Below are 20320 nucleotides of genomic sequence, written 5' to 3' on the forward strand. Positions count from 1 at the left end.
AAAGGGCTTAAAACTTATGGTTTTATTCTGTTAATGGCTTACCAAAGAAGACGAGCTGTATGGTAGGATAACAATGAACGTGGAACGATCTAGAATACAAGTAAGACTAAATAAAGTGTACAGGCCATCTTAATCAATGCCAGATTCAACCAGCTGTTTAGAAACCTTGTGATGGATTAACAACCCGTCTATGGCGTTGTCGCCTTTTGCCCAGTGACAGCTGGGATAGGCGCAAGCTCAACTGTGACCCTGAACTGGATAAGTGGAAGAAAATGGATGGATGGATGGATGGATGGAGCTTCTTCCCTTATATATTATTGACCTAATTTTTTTTCATGTGTTTTCGACCCCCATTCTGATCATTTCAGTGAATGCATTTCAAAATTGTCGTACAATGCCAGTGATTACTACTGGTCGTTTGCAACATTCATTAAAAAGCCACGAGCAGGCCTGTTAAAGCCTGGTTCCTTCAAGTGGGAACATGTGCATGTGTTCAAGGTACAGAGTTAGTGAAAGGCACTAATGGGAAGCAGTGGCTCTTCCCTGGTGTAATCTTCTACCTGAGAGGAAATACCATTGTGTAGTGAAAGCTTTGCTGATAGGTTAGTGGCAGAATTCCAAATGATGGGATGATCTTTGTTGTGCTCAAATGGATCTCTCAGATACTCCTCCTCTTCTGAAGCTCAGCTCGTCACACTCCTTCCTCCCAGTCTTCTGCCACCTACCTGTCCACTACCATCCTCGGCCATCCTCCCCCTCCCCAAACTCAGTTGAGGCGACCTTGGCTCCCAACAACCTCTGGCCTGCATAGTTGCTTCGCTCAACACCTTTTGAAATGAACTGGCAGCCCAATAAACAGAACTAAGTGGGTTTTGAAAATGAAAAGCCTCTGAACCCTCTCTTCTGGCCTGCCTCTCCTTTCTCTGCATGGCCTTGTACACACACACACAAACAGCTTAAACTTTGAGGGGCTTGGAAAAAAAATCATAACCTTTCTGACTTTGACTCAGTGGGGGAGTGGAGCGTGGCGAGAGTTGGACTCACCAAACACATTGCTCCCCTAGCCAAGTTAGAGGCTCAAACTCCAGAGGAGTGTGGGCTAGTTTATGCATCATTGCTACCTTCTATCTGCTATTCCATTTCAGCATCAACAGAATCCGCTGTGCTAAATTGTGATTCCCGCTAACGGTAAGATGAACGCTGAATACCGTGTATAATTTTTAGCATAATTTTTTTTTAATCCCTTGTCTTTCATTTAGTTCACATACATAAGTACCTCTGAACGCTCTCAAACTACATTTCTACTAAACCAAAGAGAAAAAGAAATGAGGAGTCTTTGAACTGTCTGGATGTTTCAAGCACCCCCCTTTTTTCCCTCCCCTCAATCTCTGAGGTCCCCCGCTGCTCTGTTAGGACAGGAAGAAAGAGGCTGATCGATTGGGTCTGACAGAAATGAAATGAATGGAACCACTCGATTGATTCATTAGCCGAGGAGTGAATGAATGTAGATGTGGGCTCTGACCCTAAGAAGCGGGTGTAAGGATCAAGATTTTGTGGGGTTTATGTGCACATGTGTGTCCAGCCGCGTGATTAAGAAACTGTCACCGCTCGTGCGTTCAATGTGTGTGTGTGTGTGTGTGTGAGAGAGAGAGAGAAAGGTCACAAGGGATTTCCATAAGGTGTAAGAGGGGAAGGGGAAGCCGTTTATGGCCTGACTTGGCACAGAGGGAGGAGGTCAGCCTATATTGTGTGGTGCTTTCATCTGGCTCATGCAATTAGTGTTTCACAGCACTTGTCAAATCCCTGTTAAAGTCACAGCCAGCAAGCACTCTGACAAACAGGCATGGTGGTACAAAAGACACAGAAGAGTGTTTAAAATTGTCCCAAATTAGCAAACTTAGAAATCAACTTTCTTCTAACGGTGAAACACCAGCTTTGTGAGATGACTGAAGCTGATATCAAAACCAGAGGGTGGCCTCTGTTTCCTTCTTATCCCACATACGTCATCTACACTTCTACCACATGCAGAGGTGTTAGGACAAACTCAGTAACAACATGGCAGCAGTGACACCTCCACATTTGCAAGATTGCCCTGAAATGTTTACTTTTAAAACAGTCGCTGAGGCTTTTTTATTTGTTGGCTTATTTTATTTTATTTTATTTAGTTTTTTACATTTGCTTCAGCGTCCTCTAAATGTTGTACTCATTGTATGGCAACTTTCATCTCCATTTGATTTTGCAGTGATATCAGTTTGCAGGACTTACTCACAGATAATACGTGGATGCAATGAAAGCAGTTCCTGTGTGCAATACAAGCAAAACCAATTAAGCTCGTCTTACTGTGAGAAAAAAAGAAACCGGAATAAACAAGTTTCTTTAACAGTGAAACACCAGGTTTCTGAGATGACTGAAGCTGATATCAAAACCACAGGGTGGCCTCTGTTTCAGCAACAAACATCGCTTTATAGCTGTATGTGAGCTACACTTCGACCAAATGGGCAGGTGTTAGGGCAATCTGAGTAACAACATGCCAAAAGTGACACCTCTACATTTGTAAGATTGCCCTCATGAAATGTTTACTTTTATAACAGTCGTTGAGGCTTTTTTTTTTACCTTTCCTTCAGCGTCCTCTAAATATTGCACTCACTTGGAACATAAAAGTCACGGTGTCACTGAAACTCGGTTTCACTGTGAGCCGAGGTTAAGTAAATGCTCCCCACAGCCGGCAGTGTCTGAAGGGAAGCTGCAGGGTGGAACTGTGGAGATTATGTAAAAATATGGACATCGGGTCACATGTTATTGCTGCTTCTGTCACCCAGATGTGTTGGTTTCACCCACCCTGTGCGAGCTGTGCTGGAGAGCGTGTTTAAGATGTTCAGAGTGAATAGGATGAGCTGTTGATAAGAGAGCAGAGGTCTAGTTAAACCCGCCATTCTCCAGAAGACGAGAGAAAAAAAGGGGGAGAAATATTTAATAGAGGTGGGGAGTCTTCCTGGGTCTTGTGAAGTGTAGATGAAGTGTGGGTGGTTAGTGTTTTTGACACCCAGGATGAGAAGTGGGGCACAATAAGTTGTAATAGAGTTCTACTGCAACACTGTACAGTGTGAGCAGGAACACTCCCGCGCAGACCTCTTACCAAGTAAAATATACACTCCTGTTCTCATACATGCATTATGGTTAATTACAGTGGACATTTGAGCCCATCACATCAGTTCTGACTACAGCTGTTCCTTTGAAGCAGTGCCTATCATCACACATGGGCTTACTCAGGATGGCTATTTGAAAATTAGCAAAAGCTGTTTCTCTGCTCTTGAAAAGGAATAAGGGCCTGGAGCTAGGCTGTCTGCCACAAAATGTCTTACCATTAACCACCCAGCTATGGTTAAACTCAACAAAGAAATCTCCCTCCCTGCTTCCTGCATCTCTCTTTCCTTCTTACATTTAACAAGGCCGGCAAAGGCTGAAACCAGGTAATGTGGCCTTTATTCCCCCTGAAGGCACGCTGTTTTACAGCTGTGTCCACTCTCCCGACAGATGTAACTAGCCATTTTCAAAGACAAATATCAAAGATCTCTTTTCTGCTCCATTGGCAAAAATTTGTTACAAGAGCCTGTAGCTCGTAAAGAAATGGTAGGAGGATGCCCTGAGGTGGATCAAACTGCTGCGAGGAGAAGTGTGCTCCTTTAAACTCCACCTTTCAAACCTCCCGCTGACCCGGTCTTTTTCGACTCTCCGAGAGGCAAGAGGCGCGTTAGCTTTTTATGCTTACTATTTGTCGTCTGTCATAAGCAGACTGAGTCTTACATGCAAACACCACTCATCTACAGATTAGCCATATGGGACAAAATGGAGTCGTGCACACATCAGTCACCCACTGTGCTCTAAACCTGCTCTGCTTGTGAGTTTTTACATGTGAGCCTTAGAAAAGTTGCCAAAGTTTGTCTTTATAAATATGCACATCCTCTTTTATGATATACTTTGTTTCCCCCACTGGAATAGGACAAGCTCTGGGCTTTGATTGTTCAGCTATTGCGAAGCGTGAACAAGACTAGCCTTAGGGAGAGAGCCCCACATCAAAAAATAGATGACCTCATGACCTCTCGATAGGGGTCACAAGACATGGGCTGAGCGTGAGTGGAAAGCACAGCAGATACTAACTCACCTATAATATGAACATTCTGACACATGGTCATTTGAGTAGCAGACAGAGCCTATAAAATGTCAGCTCAGACAGCCATTATTATTATTAAGTTAACGTTTTTTTAACAGTATTCAAGTCATAAGTCAGTTAAACACAGCGGGGGGAATATCACACTCAGGCTCAATTTAGTGATGTGCTTCCTCATCTGATTTATGGCTTTTTTTCTGTAGTCAAAGCACCCTGAGAAAACCGTTGTTGTGATTTGGCGCTTTAGTTTTATATAGTTAAAATTGAATCAATGAATCGACCATCAGCTTACACATTAAAAGGTTAATATGCAGGGAGTTTGCAGGACAAAAGTCATCAGGTTATATAAAAGTTTGGAATAATATACATATACTAGAGATCTTATTTTTAATATTTGACAGGTGTTTTTAAAAACTAGATTCTCATTCAAAAAAATATCAGCATTGCTGGACGTTGAGCTTGAGTGCCTCCATCTCTCAATGCAGTCAAAACATTACTTAAAAAACAAAAAAGTTAATTGAGACTGCACACATGGACAAACTGTACCTCCAGCAGTGCACACACAAACCCTCCCTAACCCCTGTAATCTCCCAAACACACTCCTCTCCCGTAGAACAACCCATCTTGCCCCCTGCCCGTAAGTGAAAAATCTCTCCTTGCTCTCCTTTTCGTTCCCTGTGTCTGTGTGTGTCTCTTTTCCCTTTCTCTCGTGTTCTGCTTGGCTAACTATAGACAGCAGCAGTGTGTCTGTGTGGTGGGCTGGCCCAGACACATTCACCCTCCCCTGCTTGCTCTCCACACTGAGTGTCAAAGACCTGCCATCCCACAAGGCCCCTCTGTTGGAGACCAGGACAGACTGCGCGCACAGTGCCATATGCAAGGAAATCCATACACAAAAACTGTACGCACACATTTTGTTTGGCATTAAAAAAAAAGATCTGGAACCACCTCTCGTAAAGCTACCATCAATTCTGAATACTTACAAGTGCTTGTTTACATTAACGTAACAACAAAGTCCTCACGGCAGTAATGTGAGTAGGATAAACCCAGTTAAACATCATACACGCGTATATTCGTGTGATTACATTCGTCATGGTTTCTGTGCGGTAAAATATTTTACGTGCTTTACTTCACTTAATAGTGCATGTGTCTATATAACATTCTTGTAATCACAAGAATGTTATATAAACTCGACTAATGGCACTGTCATTCATTAACAGTGTCGTGTACATGTCCAATATAAATATTTGGTGAATCTGAGGTGGATATAAACATAGTCGCTGATATGATAAACACTGCTTAGTGGGATTATTGTAACTATATTTTAAGGCAAAGTAGTCACATCCTAGAGAAACTATTATATTTCTGTAATTGTTTTACTTATATGTCTGAAACGGTACAGTTTTGTTGAAGCTGAAGCGACGCTGCAGCCTGCCTCCATATTCTAAAGCCCTAAGCAAACATAGGAAAATTGACTCGGTCACACTCTTTGTGTCACATTGAGGTTCATATTCATTAATTGTTCTTCACTGTAGTTCCTCAGAAAAAATATCCTGTTTTGACTATATCCATATTTGCATTCTTGCTCCCTTATTTTGACTAGTAATCCTCGCTCATTCACTTCCTGGTGTATGAAGGCTCATGCAGGCCTGACATGGCTGCCGCTTGTCTGCATGTGAAATTCCAGCTCGGTGAATCTTTCCATGCCGCCGTCAGAGCCATGAATCGTCCTTCGGTGTGCATGAGTGCTCCCGCAGGCCCGCTGCATCTGTAAAGTCTGTCAGCTCTGTTGCCCTCTGGGTTGCTGATCCAAATCCAACCCCTCACCCTGAAAACCACCAGACTGCTCCCCTGTACCATCATATCCCAACTCCCTACATGTCGTCATCCACTCGCCATTTCTTCCCGAGCGCCTTACGCCAATCTGAACCTATGTCAGAATGCATCTGTTCAACGCGGCTCCAGCCTACCATACGACCTGCAGACGGTTTGGGATCCCTGTTGGCTGATTGACTGGCATAACTGCCTCTTATGACTTTATCATTTCTTTTGTTTGTTGTTCAAAACATTGAAAAATGTAAATAGGATGAGATCATCATGCAGTGCAGCATGCAATCCAATCAGAGCCAGAGCCAGAAAATAATAGATAGATAGATAGATAGATAGATAGATAGATAGATAGATAGATAGATAGATAGATAGATAGATAGATAGACTTTTCATTATGTAGAAAATATACTTATAAATGTAGTGAACATATAGTTTGCAGCAAAAAACAATAACAACAACAATAATAATAAATTATATGTATACTTATATATAATAAATTATAATTAGTAGTAGTAGTAATAATAGCACTGCTACTATTTGAAATGCATTTTGGGGTATATTTCACAACATACACAGTCTTCCTTCATCGGGCCAATTGATTCAGCAGATATCGATAATTATCCTTATGAGTTGTTTATTACCTTTAGTAAGTGTTCCGAATGAAACCTGAATCTGTGGTTTCAAAAGGCTGAGCAAGGGCGAATGGCTAGATCAATAAGACCGCATTAATTGAGACTTTACGCATTCCCGTGTTGAGGGTGTCCATCTGTGCATCTATGTTTTATTCATCTTATATATCTTTCATAATCGCATTAAGCTAACATAGATAGATAGATAGATAGATAGATAGATAGATAGATAGATTCCACATCCCCTTGTAGAATGATTGATTAGCAGAACTGACGCTTTTATTTTGCAAATTCACTTTCACGCCTCTTTAGCGCCACATCCACTTAGCCCTTCAATGGTCTCTGTGATAGGCACCATAGGGTCACTAATATGTCCTTTTGTTACTTCAATGACGACCTTAAACAGATTTGTTCAGTAAATTTGCTTTTGAATGTTATGTAGACGAGCTCCGGAGGAAAAGTTTGACTTAGCTGCTTCACTGGGAGTCCCGCTCAGGCCACACAGACTGATCCTGCGCCCTTAAATAAAGCCCGGTGTATGTAGGCCTTGGGACAGCTAGTCCCGGCCAGAATGTCCCAATTACTCTCTTTATTACGAAGGTTAATTGCGTTTCAGCAAGATGTGGTCACCTGAAATCTGTACACGGGTAAAGTGAAAAATATCAATCAAGCAGTCACATGACCAAAGGAGCAGAAAGAAATCAAGTTCGATAAGACTCAAGCGTTTACGGTATGGACAGAGTTTACGCATATTTTTTTGTATGTGTTGTTAATATATTAATCACAACCTGGAATTGATAATTAAATATATATATATATATGTATGTATAACATGTTTATGACGACTAGGGGGACTCCCCTGCTGGAAAAAAAGAGCGAGAATAAATCACAGGAGAGAGTTTGATGAGAAATGTGCCAACTGCAAACAGGCACAGGAAAGCTCCCGTGGAGGTGTGATCTCACCCACATAAAAACATAAACATGTGCGCTACAAAGCCGTTGCTTGTGCGTAATCAGTCATCGAAACACACAGCCATAAATAGCAAAAAAAAAAAAAAAAAAAAAAAGGACTGGGGAACTCTCTGTCGCTGTGTATGTGGCTTCAGCTAACAATAAAAAAACGGTCTAAGTTTAGTAAAAAATGTGTTCCAGTGGGTCCAGTGTTTGAGTTTACAGAAAAATATATTAAAAAAGAATAAGAAAAAATCTAGCCTGCTCTTAAGACACTTGTATAGTATTAGCGGGGTGTTTTGCCGGTTTTGCCTGTCCTGAATATCATCAGGGAGCCCCTTCATACTTTTTTGTGCCTTCATTCTCCCAAAACATCTGCGCACTAAAGAGCACAATTATCGACACAGTTTGTCTCCACAGCACTCTGCTAAGCACCTCAAAGTTCAAGGCCACGGTAGCATCCACCGAGGACGATCCTACACGCCAGGCCATCAGTCAACCCCGACATAAACACAGGTTAATGGTTTCATCTCTTATTTAACTGAGATACAATTAAGACACTTAACCCACCTGAACAGTCCAACCCATAACAAAGATTACATAAAATTCAATAGCATAAATAACTCTTATGTTAAGGTTTCGTGTACAGCCACATTAAGAAAATTACCAGAAGTATCAAATCCAGCAAGAAAACAACCGTCATGCTTTTACGTGCCTGATGTGCGCCACATCAAACACCCAATCAGTTAAATGAGGTATGCTGAATGAGGAGTCAAATTAATGTTTTGCGCTGATGTTGCCACGGAGAACTCAGAAACACTGGGTTTAACTGTCCCATAATTACACGATTACAAATAAACTGAATTTACACTGTTGAAGACCTTGGCAGTGACTTTTATCCTACATGGCTTTTTAAAATATCAAATGTGAAACCAAAGGGGCAAAAAGAAAACATGAAATAATTAACAGCTTTTTCCGCGGGCAGTGTGACCCCGGGACCGGAGAGGCGCACAGTGGGCCTGGGCAAACGTCCCCCCGCCGGGCCGCTTGTTTCTCCCTAACTCTCCATAAACCCATATATCCCAGAAAGAAGTCCTAGCAGCAGCCATAAATCATCCGGCTGTATTACAAGTTTAGGTAAACCCCCAGCCAGGTCAGTAGAGCAGAGTTTATGGCATCACTTAGGTAGGGAATAGATTGTTCTAACAAAATACATCAACTTCAAGCAGTCCGAAGGAAAACTTTCTGCTTTTGTTAAGGCCAAGCCCTCTCTCGCTCTCTGTCTCCCTTTCCCGGTTCACTCCCGGTGTCTACTTCTTTAGCCCACAACTTTTGTACGACAGGAATCCACTCATCCATTCAAAGCCATATGTTTTAAGTCAGTGGTTCCTCACTGGGGTCCGGTGAGGTACAGGGGCCATTGAGAGGCATTCAAGGTTCCTTAGAAGAAAAAAGATATATGGGACTTTTTTTTAAAGGTGGAAATAGATATTAGAATTTGATTGTTCTAATAAAAGATTTTCAGTGAAAATATTTCTTTTTTTAAAATCAAAGCCTACTTCGGTCTTCTTTTGTGTAGAATTAATTAAATAAATGAATAAAACCAAACAAAATACATCTTAACCGGTAACCATACTGTTACTAAAGTCACTCTTAGTAACTGAGTTTTGACTCTATCCTGACCGAGGAAATATTACTGCGTGGAAATCAGAATAATTGGTTCTGTAGAGTTCAAGAGAGTGTGGGATATAAGAATTTCTTAAATTGTGGACAACATGGATTGGGAGCGATCTCAGTGGTGGCAGGCTGTAAAACAATCTTCATTTAGAATAATTTGTGTTTGTATTAGTTTAGCTGACAAAACGACTTTCCACTGCAGATAAATAAATAAATAAAACTAAACTCTTTTTTCCGTGCAGCCTGCTGTCAGTTTTTTTTTTAATCAAAGGCCCTGTGTATCTACAGCAGGCTAGTTTATTCTTAGTGGAAAGCTGGTGCGCCACTTGTATTTCAAACAATCGGTGACAAATCGGCAGAAAGTAAAATGTACCTTGGGGAAAAAATATCCATCAGCAACAACCTTTTTTCAGCTTCTGAGAGTGAAAAAACAAAAACTTCAGACGTTATGTGGACAGGTGGAGAAATAAGCTGAGACCGAGACGCGTTTGCTGAGCCAGTGGCCCACTGTCCTACTTTCCTACTGGCATCACAAGCCAACCGGGAGCCTCGCCTGGGCTCCGACATTCATACTCTCAAGCTTTAGGCCTCTTTCAACCTTATTTCGACTAGTCCATATTTTTTTTTTAAATTCCCAAACATCGCAGAGTGAAACAAAGTACGAGGAAGACGTAATAGAAGAGCGGGACAGTCGTTTACATCGCTGGGAAAAACGACAGATGGAATTTCTCATTGATTTTACGCACTGCAAACATCCACACAGAGCTAAGACAGATGAGCTGTCAGAGGAAACTGGTAGAAATATATAACTGAGGATTTCCAAATTCATATCACGTTAATAAAAACAATAAATAAAATAAAAACATTGATAAAACTAAAACAATAATTACTGCAAAGATGAGAGAAGAAACAACTCAGTCATAAAAACGACTTTAGCAAATCACACGTCGCGTTTCAGATTTTTCAGATTAATAAAAAAAATATTCAAAATGTGGGTTATGATCCACTCCCCCCGTTCTTTTGGAGCGCACTTAAATATACGCGTCCAGATGTCAGAAGGCCACACACCGAAGCAATCCCTTAAAATGCACGCTGTTGACCTGGGGAAAGTGCTGGGTGTGTGTGCGTGGGGGGGAAAGCCGCGACTCCCTAGTGAGATACAGTGTGGAGCGAATGTCCTTAAGTGACAAAGAAAGCACTGGCAGCCCTCACAATCCTGTGCTCCAAAAAAGAATACACAACGATCATTGAAATGGATGAGCTTTCGTGGACGCATAACAATTGAATCCTGCACCGGGGCCACAGCGCCTGGCTGCCGGTAAAGTCAGTAATTTCATTAGAGATGCTTAAAAAAAGAAAGAAAACAGCCACGGCTGGTCACTTCCAAAATGAAATTAATTCGGGGGTAGAAATGGAATCATGATTTTTTGGGTACGGCTACATGAGCTTCAGGGTGCAGTGCCCAGCCTTTAAGAGGCACGGGTGCGGACTCGCTTGGTGTGGAGAAATATTAGGCTTTAGGAAAGCTGCAACATGAAACCTCCAGAACAGTTAAAATTTCTTACCTTCCACGGCAGACACCACAGGCAGCAAGAGGCTGCATAAAAGCAGAAAGTAATCCATTGTCATAAAGCGGTCAGGTCGGACATGTAAATAGACCCACGGCAGAGAGAGTGAGGAGGGAATACAATCCTGGGTGATCCGACGCTCCACGCACCCAGTCCCGTCCCGGTCCCCGCTGTGTCAAACCTCCAGGACCAGAGTTACCTCCATTCACCAAAACACATAGAGGTGAGAGTTCAGATCAAATATCGCCTTTGATATGAAAAATGTCAGCCCTTCTCCCCTTTTCAGTGATTTCCAAAGTGCCTTATTAAACCAGGGAAAAGACAACAGGCGCAAGTCTCACTGTCCCTTCCCCTCGCATTGAGTGAATGCACTGAAAACAGGTAGTCCAGCCCGTGGTCACCATCCGGAGAATATTTCCAGCAGCGTTTGGATGATACTAGGTAACAAAAAAAGAAAGAAAAAATGGAAATGCCAACCTTCTCCGAGAGATCCAAGCACTTTCTCTATAGTCAGAGCAGAGGCAGAGATAGCGGCAGTGCTGTCAGGATTATGCTGTATAGTCCCATACGTGCACGCTCACGTGCGTCAAGTGGTATTCCTATAAGGAGAGAGCCGCGGTTTATAGATATTTATTCCCTGAGCGAATTTATCGGCTTTGGCTGCCGCGTAAACCGTCTTGTTTCGCTCGGCTTGTGCACTGGAATGAAGCACAAGGCGGTGGATGAATAAGGAGAGGAGAGAGAGAGGGAGAGGGAGAGAGAGCGAGCGAGAGAGACCAAGGGGGGACCAAGAGGAGGGGTTACGGCTGAAGCAGCTGCACTGAAAAACTCTACCTTGACAATCATTTAGTTTCCACATTTATTCTAAAATAAAAATCTGTCTCTGCTCCAAACAAGAATGCATCGCTACATTTTTCTGTACTTATCCCCGGAGCAGCCTTTGTTTGTGCCACATCCACAATAAAGCAAACACAGGAGACGGTTTCTCTGCTCCTCTGCCAGATGTTTAACTGTGTAGTGACTACCTATAAGAAGCTTTAACAGACTTATACAATCGCAGCTTTGTTAACTTGATGTTTTTAAAAAAAAAAAAAAAAAAAAAAATCTAGTTTACTTTTTTCTGCAGCAGGTCACTGACTTGGCTTAGGGCTCAAAGCGCATGCACAAGCATGGACACACAGCGCCCCCTTGCGGGTCGCTTCCGTTTCGATGGATAGGATCTGATTAAAACTTCTTTCTCCTCAATTATTTGACTCCAGAGCACTTAAACATTCCGGGAAATTTCCGTCGGACTTTAAATGTTTGTTTTCCCCCTCAGATATATAAAATAGGACCTCACCTGTTTTCAAATTCGGTGCTTTCGACATTACATCTTGGTTTTTATTTGAAAGAGTACACACATAAATAAAAGGCGATTTAGTGATTATATTCCAGTCGGAAAGGCAAATGAAGGTGATAAAAGTTTTTCTCCAGTGTTCGATTTAGGAAACGTCGGCATCGGACTTTCCTTTAAGATTTAAAATAATAACAAAAATGGAAAAACTTTTAAAGAAACGACACCCTTAACTTGAGCTGAACATTACAGCTCCCGTATGTAAATCGCTTCTCTGTGTTTATAATTCAATGAGACATTTAACTCAATTGGTCGGGCAAGATGTTGCCAGCAGCGGATTTTGTTTCCTTCGGGACCATGGAGCTACTATTTACTTTTCCTCTTCCCTGGATGAGTTAAGCAGAGGGCATCTGTCACGAATGGGCTTTTCCAGCCGTTCTCCTCAAGCTCCCTGAATTATTCTCAAAACACCAGTAAACAGAGGGGTTTGAAATAAGTTTACGTTCCAGTCGGAAGTGAGGTCGCTTTTTGTCTCACAGGGAAATAATTTACTTTATGCACCATTTGTCAGTTTTAGGGGTCATTACAGCACTTTGAATTAACGGAAATAGCCATTTGGTCATTTGCACAAAAACCTGTGATTTATTGATTAATTATAGGACACTGGTACTTACTTTAGCGGTGAGTAAAACTGTGTCTTGTTTGTTATTTTATGCTTAGTAATAATTATCTGGTACCAGAGATGCCAGAACATGTTCTCCACTGAACAGTTCTGCAGTGGGCGATTAAATAGCATAACTACAGTGTTGTTACCACGCTGTTTTCTCTCGTGTCTTTGGAGATAAGGGAATGATCTTGCTTACACTGGTTTATTCTACTTGGAACTAATAGCGCTTTTGCTGCTACACAATGAAGCCAAAGTGAAGCTAAATGAGGGGTTTGTCATCATTAGTGTAGAGCTGTAAAGCGATTGTGGGCCATATCCTGAGAACTGCAGTCAGACAAGATGAGACCATGTTTTCCTGCGTGTGTTAGGTCGCCAGTGTCGATGAGATTGCTGCTATTTATTTGTATATTTATTTATTTAAAGACTTCATTTTCCACATATTTTGGTATTTGTGGAATTTAAGTTTTCTGTTGTCATCAACAAGCAGTTGAATAAATTGAAAAGCTAATACATTTTATTTTAATTATTTGGTAATTAAGCATTTATCATTATGCAATATTCTGTGAAGTTAGACATTTTCTCAGAATTTAGATTTTCGCTAGTAAACCGAAACAACAGCAGTTTACACCACTGTTAGCACAGTTGCCTACCAAACACTCTTTTACTTTTGTTGTTTAATGTAATTTTGTTTTTAATGTATAATTTATTCAGTGAATTGTTCTAACATTTGTAAAACTGAATTAAAGTTTAACTTTTTTTAATTTAGATTTTCAGTTTTTCTGTTTTTTTTCATTAATTATGAAAAACACATTGTTTATATGAGATTACAAAAAGTTCACAAAGAGGTTGGATTTATGTATGAATACTCTCTTACTCTCTTACATTTACTCCATGTAAGAGAGTAATAAAACTCATATGAGACTTTTGCAATATTTCCTTCAGATGGTTATTAGTAATTGTTTGTTTCTCCTCTTTTGGTAACACAGCAACTCAGCATATGGGGAAACCTCATTTGAAAATCCAAAATCTATCGTATCCACATGAAGCAAAATAAATGCTCTTCATGCTCTCTATATGAAAGTTGATTTTAAACCAGCATGTACTGTCAGACTTTGTGTTATTGCAAGAAAATATTCAATATTTCTGTGCAGTGAAATTTCTTTGGCATTAAAGGTTGCCTATATTATGGGTTAGGGCTCACTGACACAAAATTTGTCCATTTCCCATAAGAATTCCTGTATACCTCACAATGACATAGTCCATTTGAAAGGAAAATCAATTTACAAGTTTAGCAACGTGGGTAGAAGGATCTGCGGTGGCTTCAAAGAAGACTTTTCATTGCCAAAAGCCACTGAAGCCCAGACTCTCCTGCCTGCTCGCTATTAATGGGCAACTTGAAGCACACAAGTTCATGACTACCACCTTTGTTACTTTTATGTGCTTCTAACTTCTCTTTGCAGGAAATGAGGAGCAACTTTGTAAAGGAAAGAAAAACATAATTATAACTTCAAAATTATGACTTTTTAGCTGCATTTATTTTTAAAGAATTTTATAAGTACTGCTTTTCACTGTTGATTTTGTTTCTTTCCGGAGATCACAGAGCACAAATCGTGGTCTACGATAAGCAAAACAGTGCCAGGGCAAGTTTTAGAGAACCCTCGTGTTTGGCAATGTAAAAAGATAAAGATAAATGTGTCAAACCATAAATATAGTCTTGATATAAACCAACAGACTTTGGAGGAGGGGGTGTTTTTTTCCACATTAATGAATCCAGGGCCTGTAGTTGAGAGCTATGGTTTGATTTTTCATGAAACTTATGGAGATTTATTTGTCTGTATTTTATAGTTTGAGTCCAGCCGATGACTGATTGAGTTTTCACTGGCACTCACAAACAACACACACACACACACACACACACACACACACACACACACACACACACAATATATATATATACATATATATATATATATACTGAGGACAGGATAATAGCAGGATATTTTGCAGTTTTTCAATGCTGCCTCTCTGAAATGAAATTGTTGTCCATTATCTTCCCAAATATAACCTCAAACAAATACATATACAGACATACTCTCCACAAACAAAGAGGGAAACAGTCCACTAAGTCCTGAGAGCGTCACAACAGCACCTGGCACACATTAGAAACTCAATAAGTAAAGTGGCAGACATTTTACTGCCATATGGAAATTTCTCAAGCTTACACCTACTGAGCCCTCGCCAGACCCTCACTAACCTCATCCATCCTTCCTCCCACTCATCTTGTGCCAGGGTAACAGCGTCTCTACTTTCTGTTTTAAAGCAGCTCTGCACGGACGCACATAAGCATTGAAAAAAAGACCTTTTATTATACACAATGAACTTCCTTCACAAATCACATGCATGGGTGCAAACACAAACACGCATGGTCACCCCTCTAGCATGTATAAAACTAATGCAGACACACACTACACACACACACACACACTGCAGCTCTTATGTCTGGGTCTGGTCTAATAGCAGCACTAATGCGATGTGAGTGTGAGAGGATCGCTTTACTCCGGCAATATTAGGGGAATGGTGAGCTGTTGGTTATGTTAGAGTGTCTTTTGATGTATGTGTGTGTGTGTATGTGTGTGTGAACCGCCAAAGTACAGCCAAAGCCAAAGTACTGGTAGTACTGTTGGAGGAGGAGAACTTGGTAGTGTTGGTGGCTCTGGAGAATCTCACAAAAGCTCAAAGCTGGAATCCAGGAAGAGAGGAGTTGTGTGTGTGTGTGTGTGTGTGTGTGTGTGTGTGTGTGTAGGAGACTCGAGGGCTGTTCACGAGAGTTTTGAGGGTGGGGGTCTAATCCTCCAGGCCTTCACCACTGACCCAGCACTTAACACAGGATCACAAACGTAGTCCCAACTGAACTCCCCGAAGACCACCATCATCCACACTCCTCTGCACATACCAGGACAAACACACATTCGATAGCAGTTCCAGATCCTTGTGTCTGTAAATCGGCACCTTTTTGCTGCCTTCTCTCCTCTTTCCTTACCATGACTGAGAGCCCAATCTCAGCCACAATCAGCTACTGTCTGTCTCTGGTGATCTATCGCCTTTCGGCACTTTCTTTACCTAACTGAGAAAAGATATGCTTCACTGTCTCAGCTGACTGCAGATTTATGACTCAAACTGCCGTCATCCTGATTTTGCTGTTTGTACGCTGACAGAGACACCGACAGGAAGGCATTTAGATAGACGGGGAGTCTCTTTAGATGGGCACAGTCAAATAGACGTATGGGGATCATGACGTCATGCAGGCGCAAGCATACATGGCTGACAAACCACCTGAGCATGCTAATTATACGCTGTGCAGAGAAAAAGCAAAAGAAATAACCCTTCAGCACTATGGCAGCAATGCACAGAGAACACAAACTTGTTTGACATGGTTCAAAAAACTGATAATGAAATTTAACTTTTAATCAAGACATTCTCCCCTAAAAACACCTATCCTAATCTCAGCTGGAAAAGCAGGTAATAAAGCACTGAAACAACTAAATGAGTAGTTGTGTTTACAATCATACTGTGTGTGAGTTTGTATATATGAAGCCTGTGACATGACTACCTTAATCTTCTGCTGTAGCTTAAAAAACATATTATTGCTTAACATTACTTCATGTGGGTCGGGGATTTGTTTTTGGCTTTTTTTTAAACCAAAAATGGAAATTGTGTTTATATAGCACATTTTATTACACGCAAACTTAATGTCCACCCAGAGAAAACCTATGTGTACATATGGAGAGTAAGCCAACTGTATTTAGAAAGACCCCAATGACCAGCAGATTCAAATCCCCAAACTGTAGAATAAATGTAGAAAACTGGGTAACCAAGACAACACTAACAACAATAAACATAATAGGGGTGAATTCGAGAAGTGTGCCTTTGATTAGCTGAACACATTACTCTAAAACTATTCTTTTTTTTTTATTCATACCCCCACACGTGTGTTTTCTCCGTGTTACAGTATTTTTTCAAGCCAGAGTATCCAGAGCAGGTGGAGGAGGTCAAGGCAGGTACACCGGCCAGGAGAAACAGCTTCAAAGCTATTCCTTTAAGATAATGGAAAAGCTCCAACACGTCTTCTGGATGTTGCTACTATCACTGACAATGTAAATGCTTATTCTTCTCAAAGTGCGTTCTATTCCCTCTCTGCTTCCGAGGCATGTCTGTCTGTGTATTACAGATTAATATGCTGTCTTCTTACATCCTTGGCTGAGCTTGAACTGTCTTGAGTGGAACTTGTGCCAACACAATCATTTTAGATGAATAAATATTCTGGACCTTTCCAATGTAGCTGTGGATTACGCTCACGTTGGGCTGAAAATGAACACTCAATTCACTTTAATACCTAAATGTTCCGAGGAAATACAGCCGTGACAAATTCCCAAGGACAAAGTCCAGACAGTGAGCGAGTAAAGGAAGCGCGTGAGGGATCAGTTTGACATCGACTGATATCAAAGGTCCAGGATGAATAATCACCGGAGCCGGTCCAATAACAGAATGATTGATTGGCCCGTAGCCCCGCACTGTCTGAGATAACAATGTTCAAAGTGTCCAAACACAATGTCAACACAGCGTCTCCCCCAGCGGGCTCCATTTTTCCTCCATACCAACAATCCACGCGTTGACCCTTAACACTTTCGCATGTCCAGCTGCAAAGCGCAATCATCCATCGTGCCCGTGACCTGAAAGGTTGGCAACAGTGGCACATGCTGTCTGATGCTCTCTTACTGTATGTCATCGGAGGCCACAATCAAAATTCCTCTGAAATAAAGCCTGAAAATGAAGTCATTAAATGGGCCTGGAGGAATTTTCCGCTATTTGAAAGCGCATCAAAGCCTGTGATAGCATAGGAACTGCTGCAGCCCTCTCTTTTAGCGAATACTTTAGCTTGTTGACTGAAGCAGAGGTCAGTAGCTTTTGGTGTCAACTTTTTACGAGCATCAAATCACAATAAATCGTCCCTGTCTAGTTACCGTCAGTCATGTGAAAAAGGGTTTTTTCTTCCCCTCTGTGTCCAGCTTTGTGTCTGCTCTCCCAGAGGTAGTTAGTCATGACAAAACTTCTAACCACAAAAGCACATGGTTTCAGTTTAGCTCTTGCTACCATTCAATGTGGCTCCCATCCGGTTGCACTCGCTCTCTCTGCATGATCACACCACTTGTATATGACATACCATAACCCAAAGGATGCATAATGGGAAGCAGAGAGCCTTAACCGCCACTGCTAAATGTGGGCACCCGATAGGAAATGTCAGCCGTATCCCTGAGTAAATTGCGAAGACTTTGCTTGTATGTGTAAGAGAGCTCTGGTGAATCATCTGAAAGCAGGGTAAAGATGTCAAAATGAGAGCGAATTGCTTTGTAAGGGTGGTAGTGCGAGCCTAAAGGGAGTCAGATGGTCAGCTGGCTTGGTCTGCTGGCTCTTAGGCATGTAGTAAAAGAGCACCTGGCGAGATGGTGGAATACCGTAGCGTCTGTGTGAATGTTTGTGTGTAAGTCAAGCCCTCATTACGTCAGTTTGGGAGGGTGTGTGGTGGTCTGTGCATTCATGCTCAGACCTTAATACCTTTGCATATACACTGACATGGCATTAAGTGTCTAATGTTTATACTGTATGTGTGTATTTGCTTCTTCCTCCTCACTAGATGATACACCTTGGCCACTACTGAGCACATACAAAAAGCACAGCGGTAACTCTTTCATGACTACCATAAACACTGGGAACAAGGGAAAATTGCAGGTTAATAGCCTTAATTATTATCGTCACATGGAAGCAAACAGCTGTATATGGAAATGGCTTCATTTAGTGGGAGGAAATACTCTGTCCCAGTGCATTTGGAAGCTGTGAAATTTATTCAGTGCCTTCACAACACAGGAAAATTTGCATTTAGCATATTGAACTGTAGTCTTTTCATTAAAAAGAAGTAGTTATGCAAAGCCAGAGTAAAATTTAAAAGAAGAGAAAAAAAAAGCTGAGAGGGAGGCAAAATTGTTTAGAAATGTAAAAAAATTCCCAAAAGGGTTCTAAAGTCATTCACAGCTTGGTTGGTCACAAAAAAGGGCCTCATTTTCAGCACGTAGTGGATGTGAATGTCAGGTTGTCTCTGTTAAACATTACACATCTTATCCAAAACAGCTCTCTGTATTTTAAAGATAAAAAACCCACTGATTCAGAGCTCAGAGATGCACAGGTAACTCGCGTTTTCTTTCTTTTCTCTCTCTGCAAAGACAGTAAAGTTACATGTTCTTCGAACTAAGCTACAGCTTTTGCGTAAATACCGCCTCAAAGAGGATGTTATGACATGTAAAAACCCAACCTTAGATGAAACAACAGTTTTGCAGTTGTCTCGGCCTACATCGGCTCCACCGTTGGCCTCAGGGTAAAGGCTTGTCCGTGCACTTACACTTGATTACATCATTAATATTTGGGAAAACTAGCACTACTCAGCTGGAGTTCATAACATCTCACCTATGAGTCACAACACGTTTTGCTGTTATAGAAACAGATGGATCGGTTTCACTCTATAGTATTTTGTCTGGTATGACTATTATAACCCCTAATTTTAGAGTGACTGGTGATGACTCTGACTGAATGTTGTTGTATTTTATTTTTAAAAGGTTATACACCTCTTAAAACTCCTGAGAACCCAAAGTCAGCTCTAAAGCTCTATGCTCTTAGTTGCCTTGCTTCTGCAAGATAAATAGGACATAAATCCAAAGCTAAAAGCTGAACGCAAACTGCTGCTGCTTGTGAATATGATGCTTGGAATAATGCTGTAGCGTGTTACTCTCACGTTCTGTATTCATGCTGTGGCAACCAATGGGGCAGACGAGGAGAAAAGCAAGATGCCTGGCAGAGAAAGTAATTTGGTAAGGCGGATATGTAATTCAAGAACATGCACCCATGTACAAGCAAGCCTGCACAGTATGCACATGGCACATGGCAATAGGGATGAATGCATGCAGTTGTGCCTGCACACACACACACACACACACACACACACACACACACACACACACACACATGACTGTACCCAGCAATCATTTGACAGACAGCAACACACAGGAGGTGGCCAAGTTCAACCACTTTCCAATCCCCAGTGACATTTACATGACACACAGGTTGACATTAACCCAAACAAGCACACTTTCTTTCCCCACAATATGATAGTATGACTCTCCAAGAAAACATTGAACCAGGTATGGAAAATGTTTGAAGCTGACTGCATAAAGGTATTTAGTTTCACATTGCACAGAGTAATTAATTTCGAAGGAATATAATTGATGCAATATATCATAACTTCCGCTTCTTTTATGTGTGGAAATACACACGCGTGCAGACAGAGCCTCTCTTTCTCCACATTTCCAATCCCACCAGTCTTTATAGCCCAGATACATGCATGAAAAACCAGTCACTGGCAGCACTTACCCGCACAACAACCACCATTCA

General features: G+C 41.4%; 1 protein-coding gene across 9 annotated transcripts in view; it reads right to left on the reverse strand.

The window, feature by feature from the left end:
- ephb3b (eph receptor B3b) overlaps positions 1–11538 on the reverse strand; it is a 57875-nt gene extending 46337 nt beyond the window's left edge. For 7 of the 9 annotated variants that reach the window (XM_019346071.1, XM_025898946.1, XM_025898943.1 and 4 more), the window contains exon 1: positions 10821–11537. In XM_019346071.1, coding sequence (XP_019201616.1) covers positions 10821–10884 — 64 coding nt within the window. In that variant the 5' untranslated portion in view covers positions 10885–11537. Of the gene's footprint in view, positions 1–10820 lie in introns of all 9 variants that reach the window. The other 2 variants (XM_025898944.1, XM_025898947.1) reach the window with 1 other exon arrangement.
- Positions 11539–20320: the final 8782 nt, after the last annotated feature.

This window comes from Oreochromis niloticus, linkage group LG15, assembly GCF_001858045.2.
Source record: "Oreochromis niloticus isolate F11D_XX linkage group LG15, O_niloticus_UMD_NMBU, whole genome shotgun sequence".
NCBI classification, from domain to species: Eukaryota; Metazoa; Chordata; class Actinopteri; order Cichliformes; family Cichlidae; genus Oreochromis; species Oreochromis niloticus.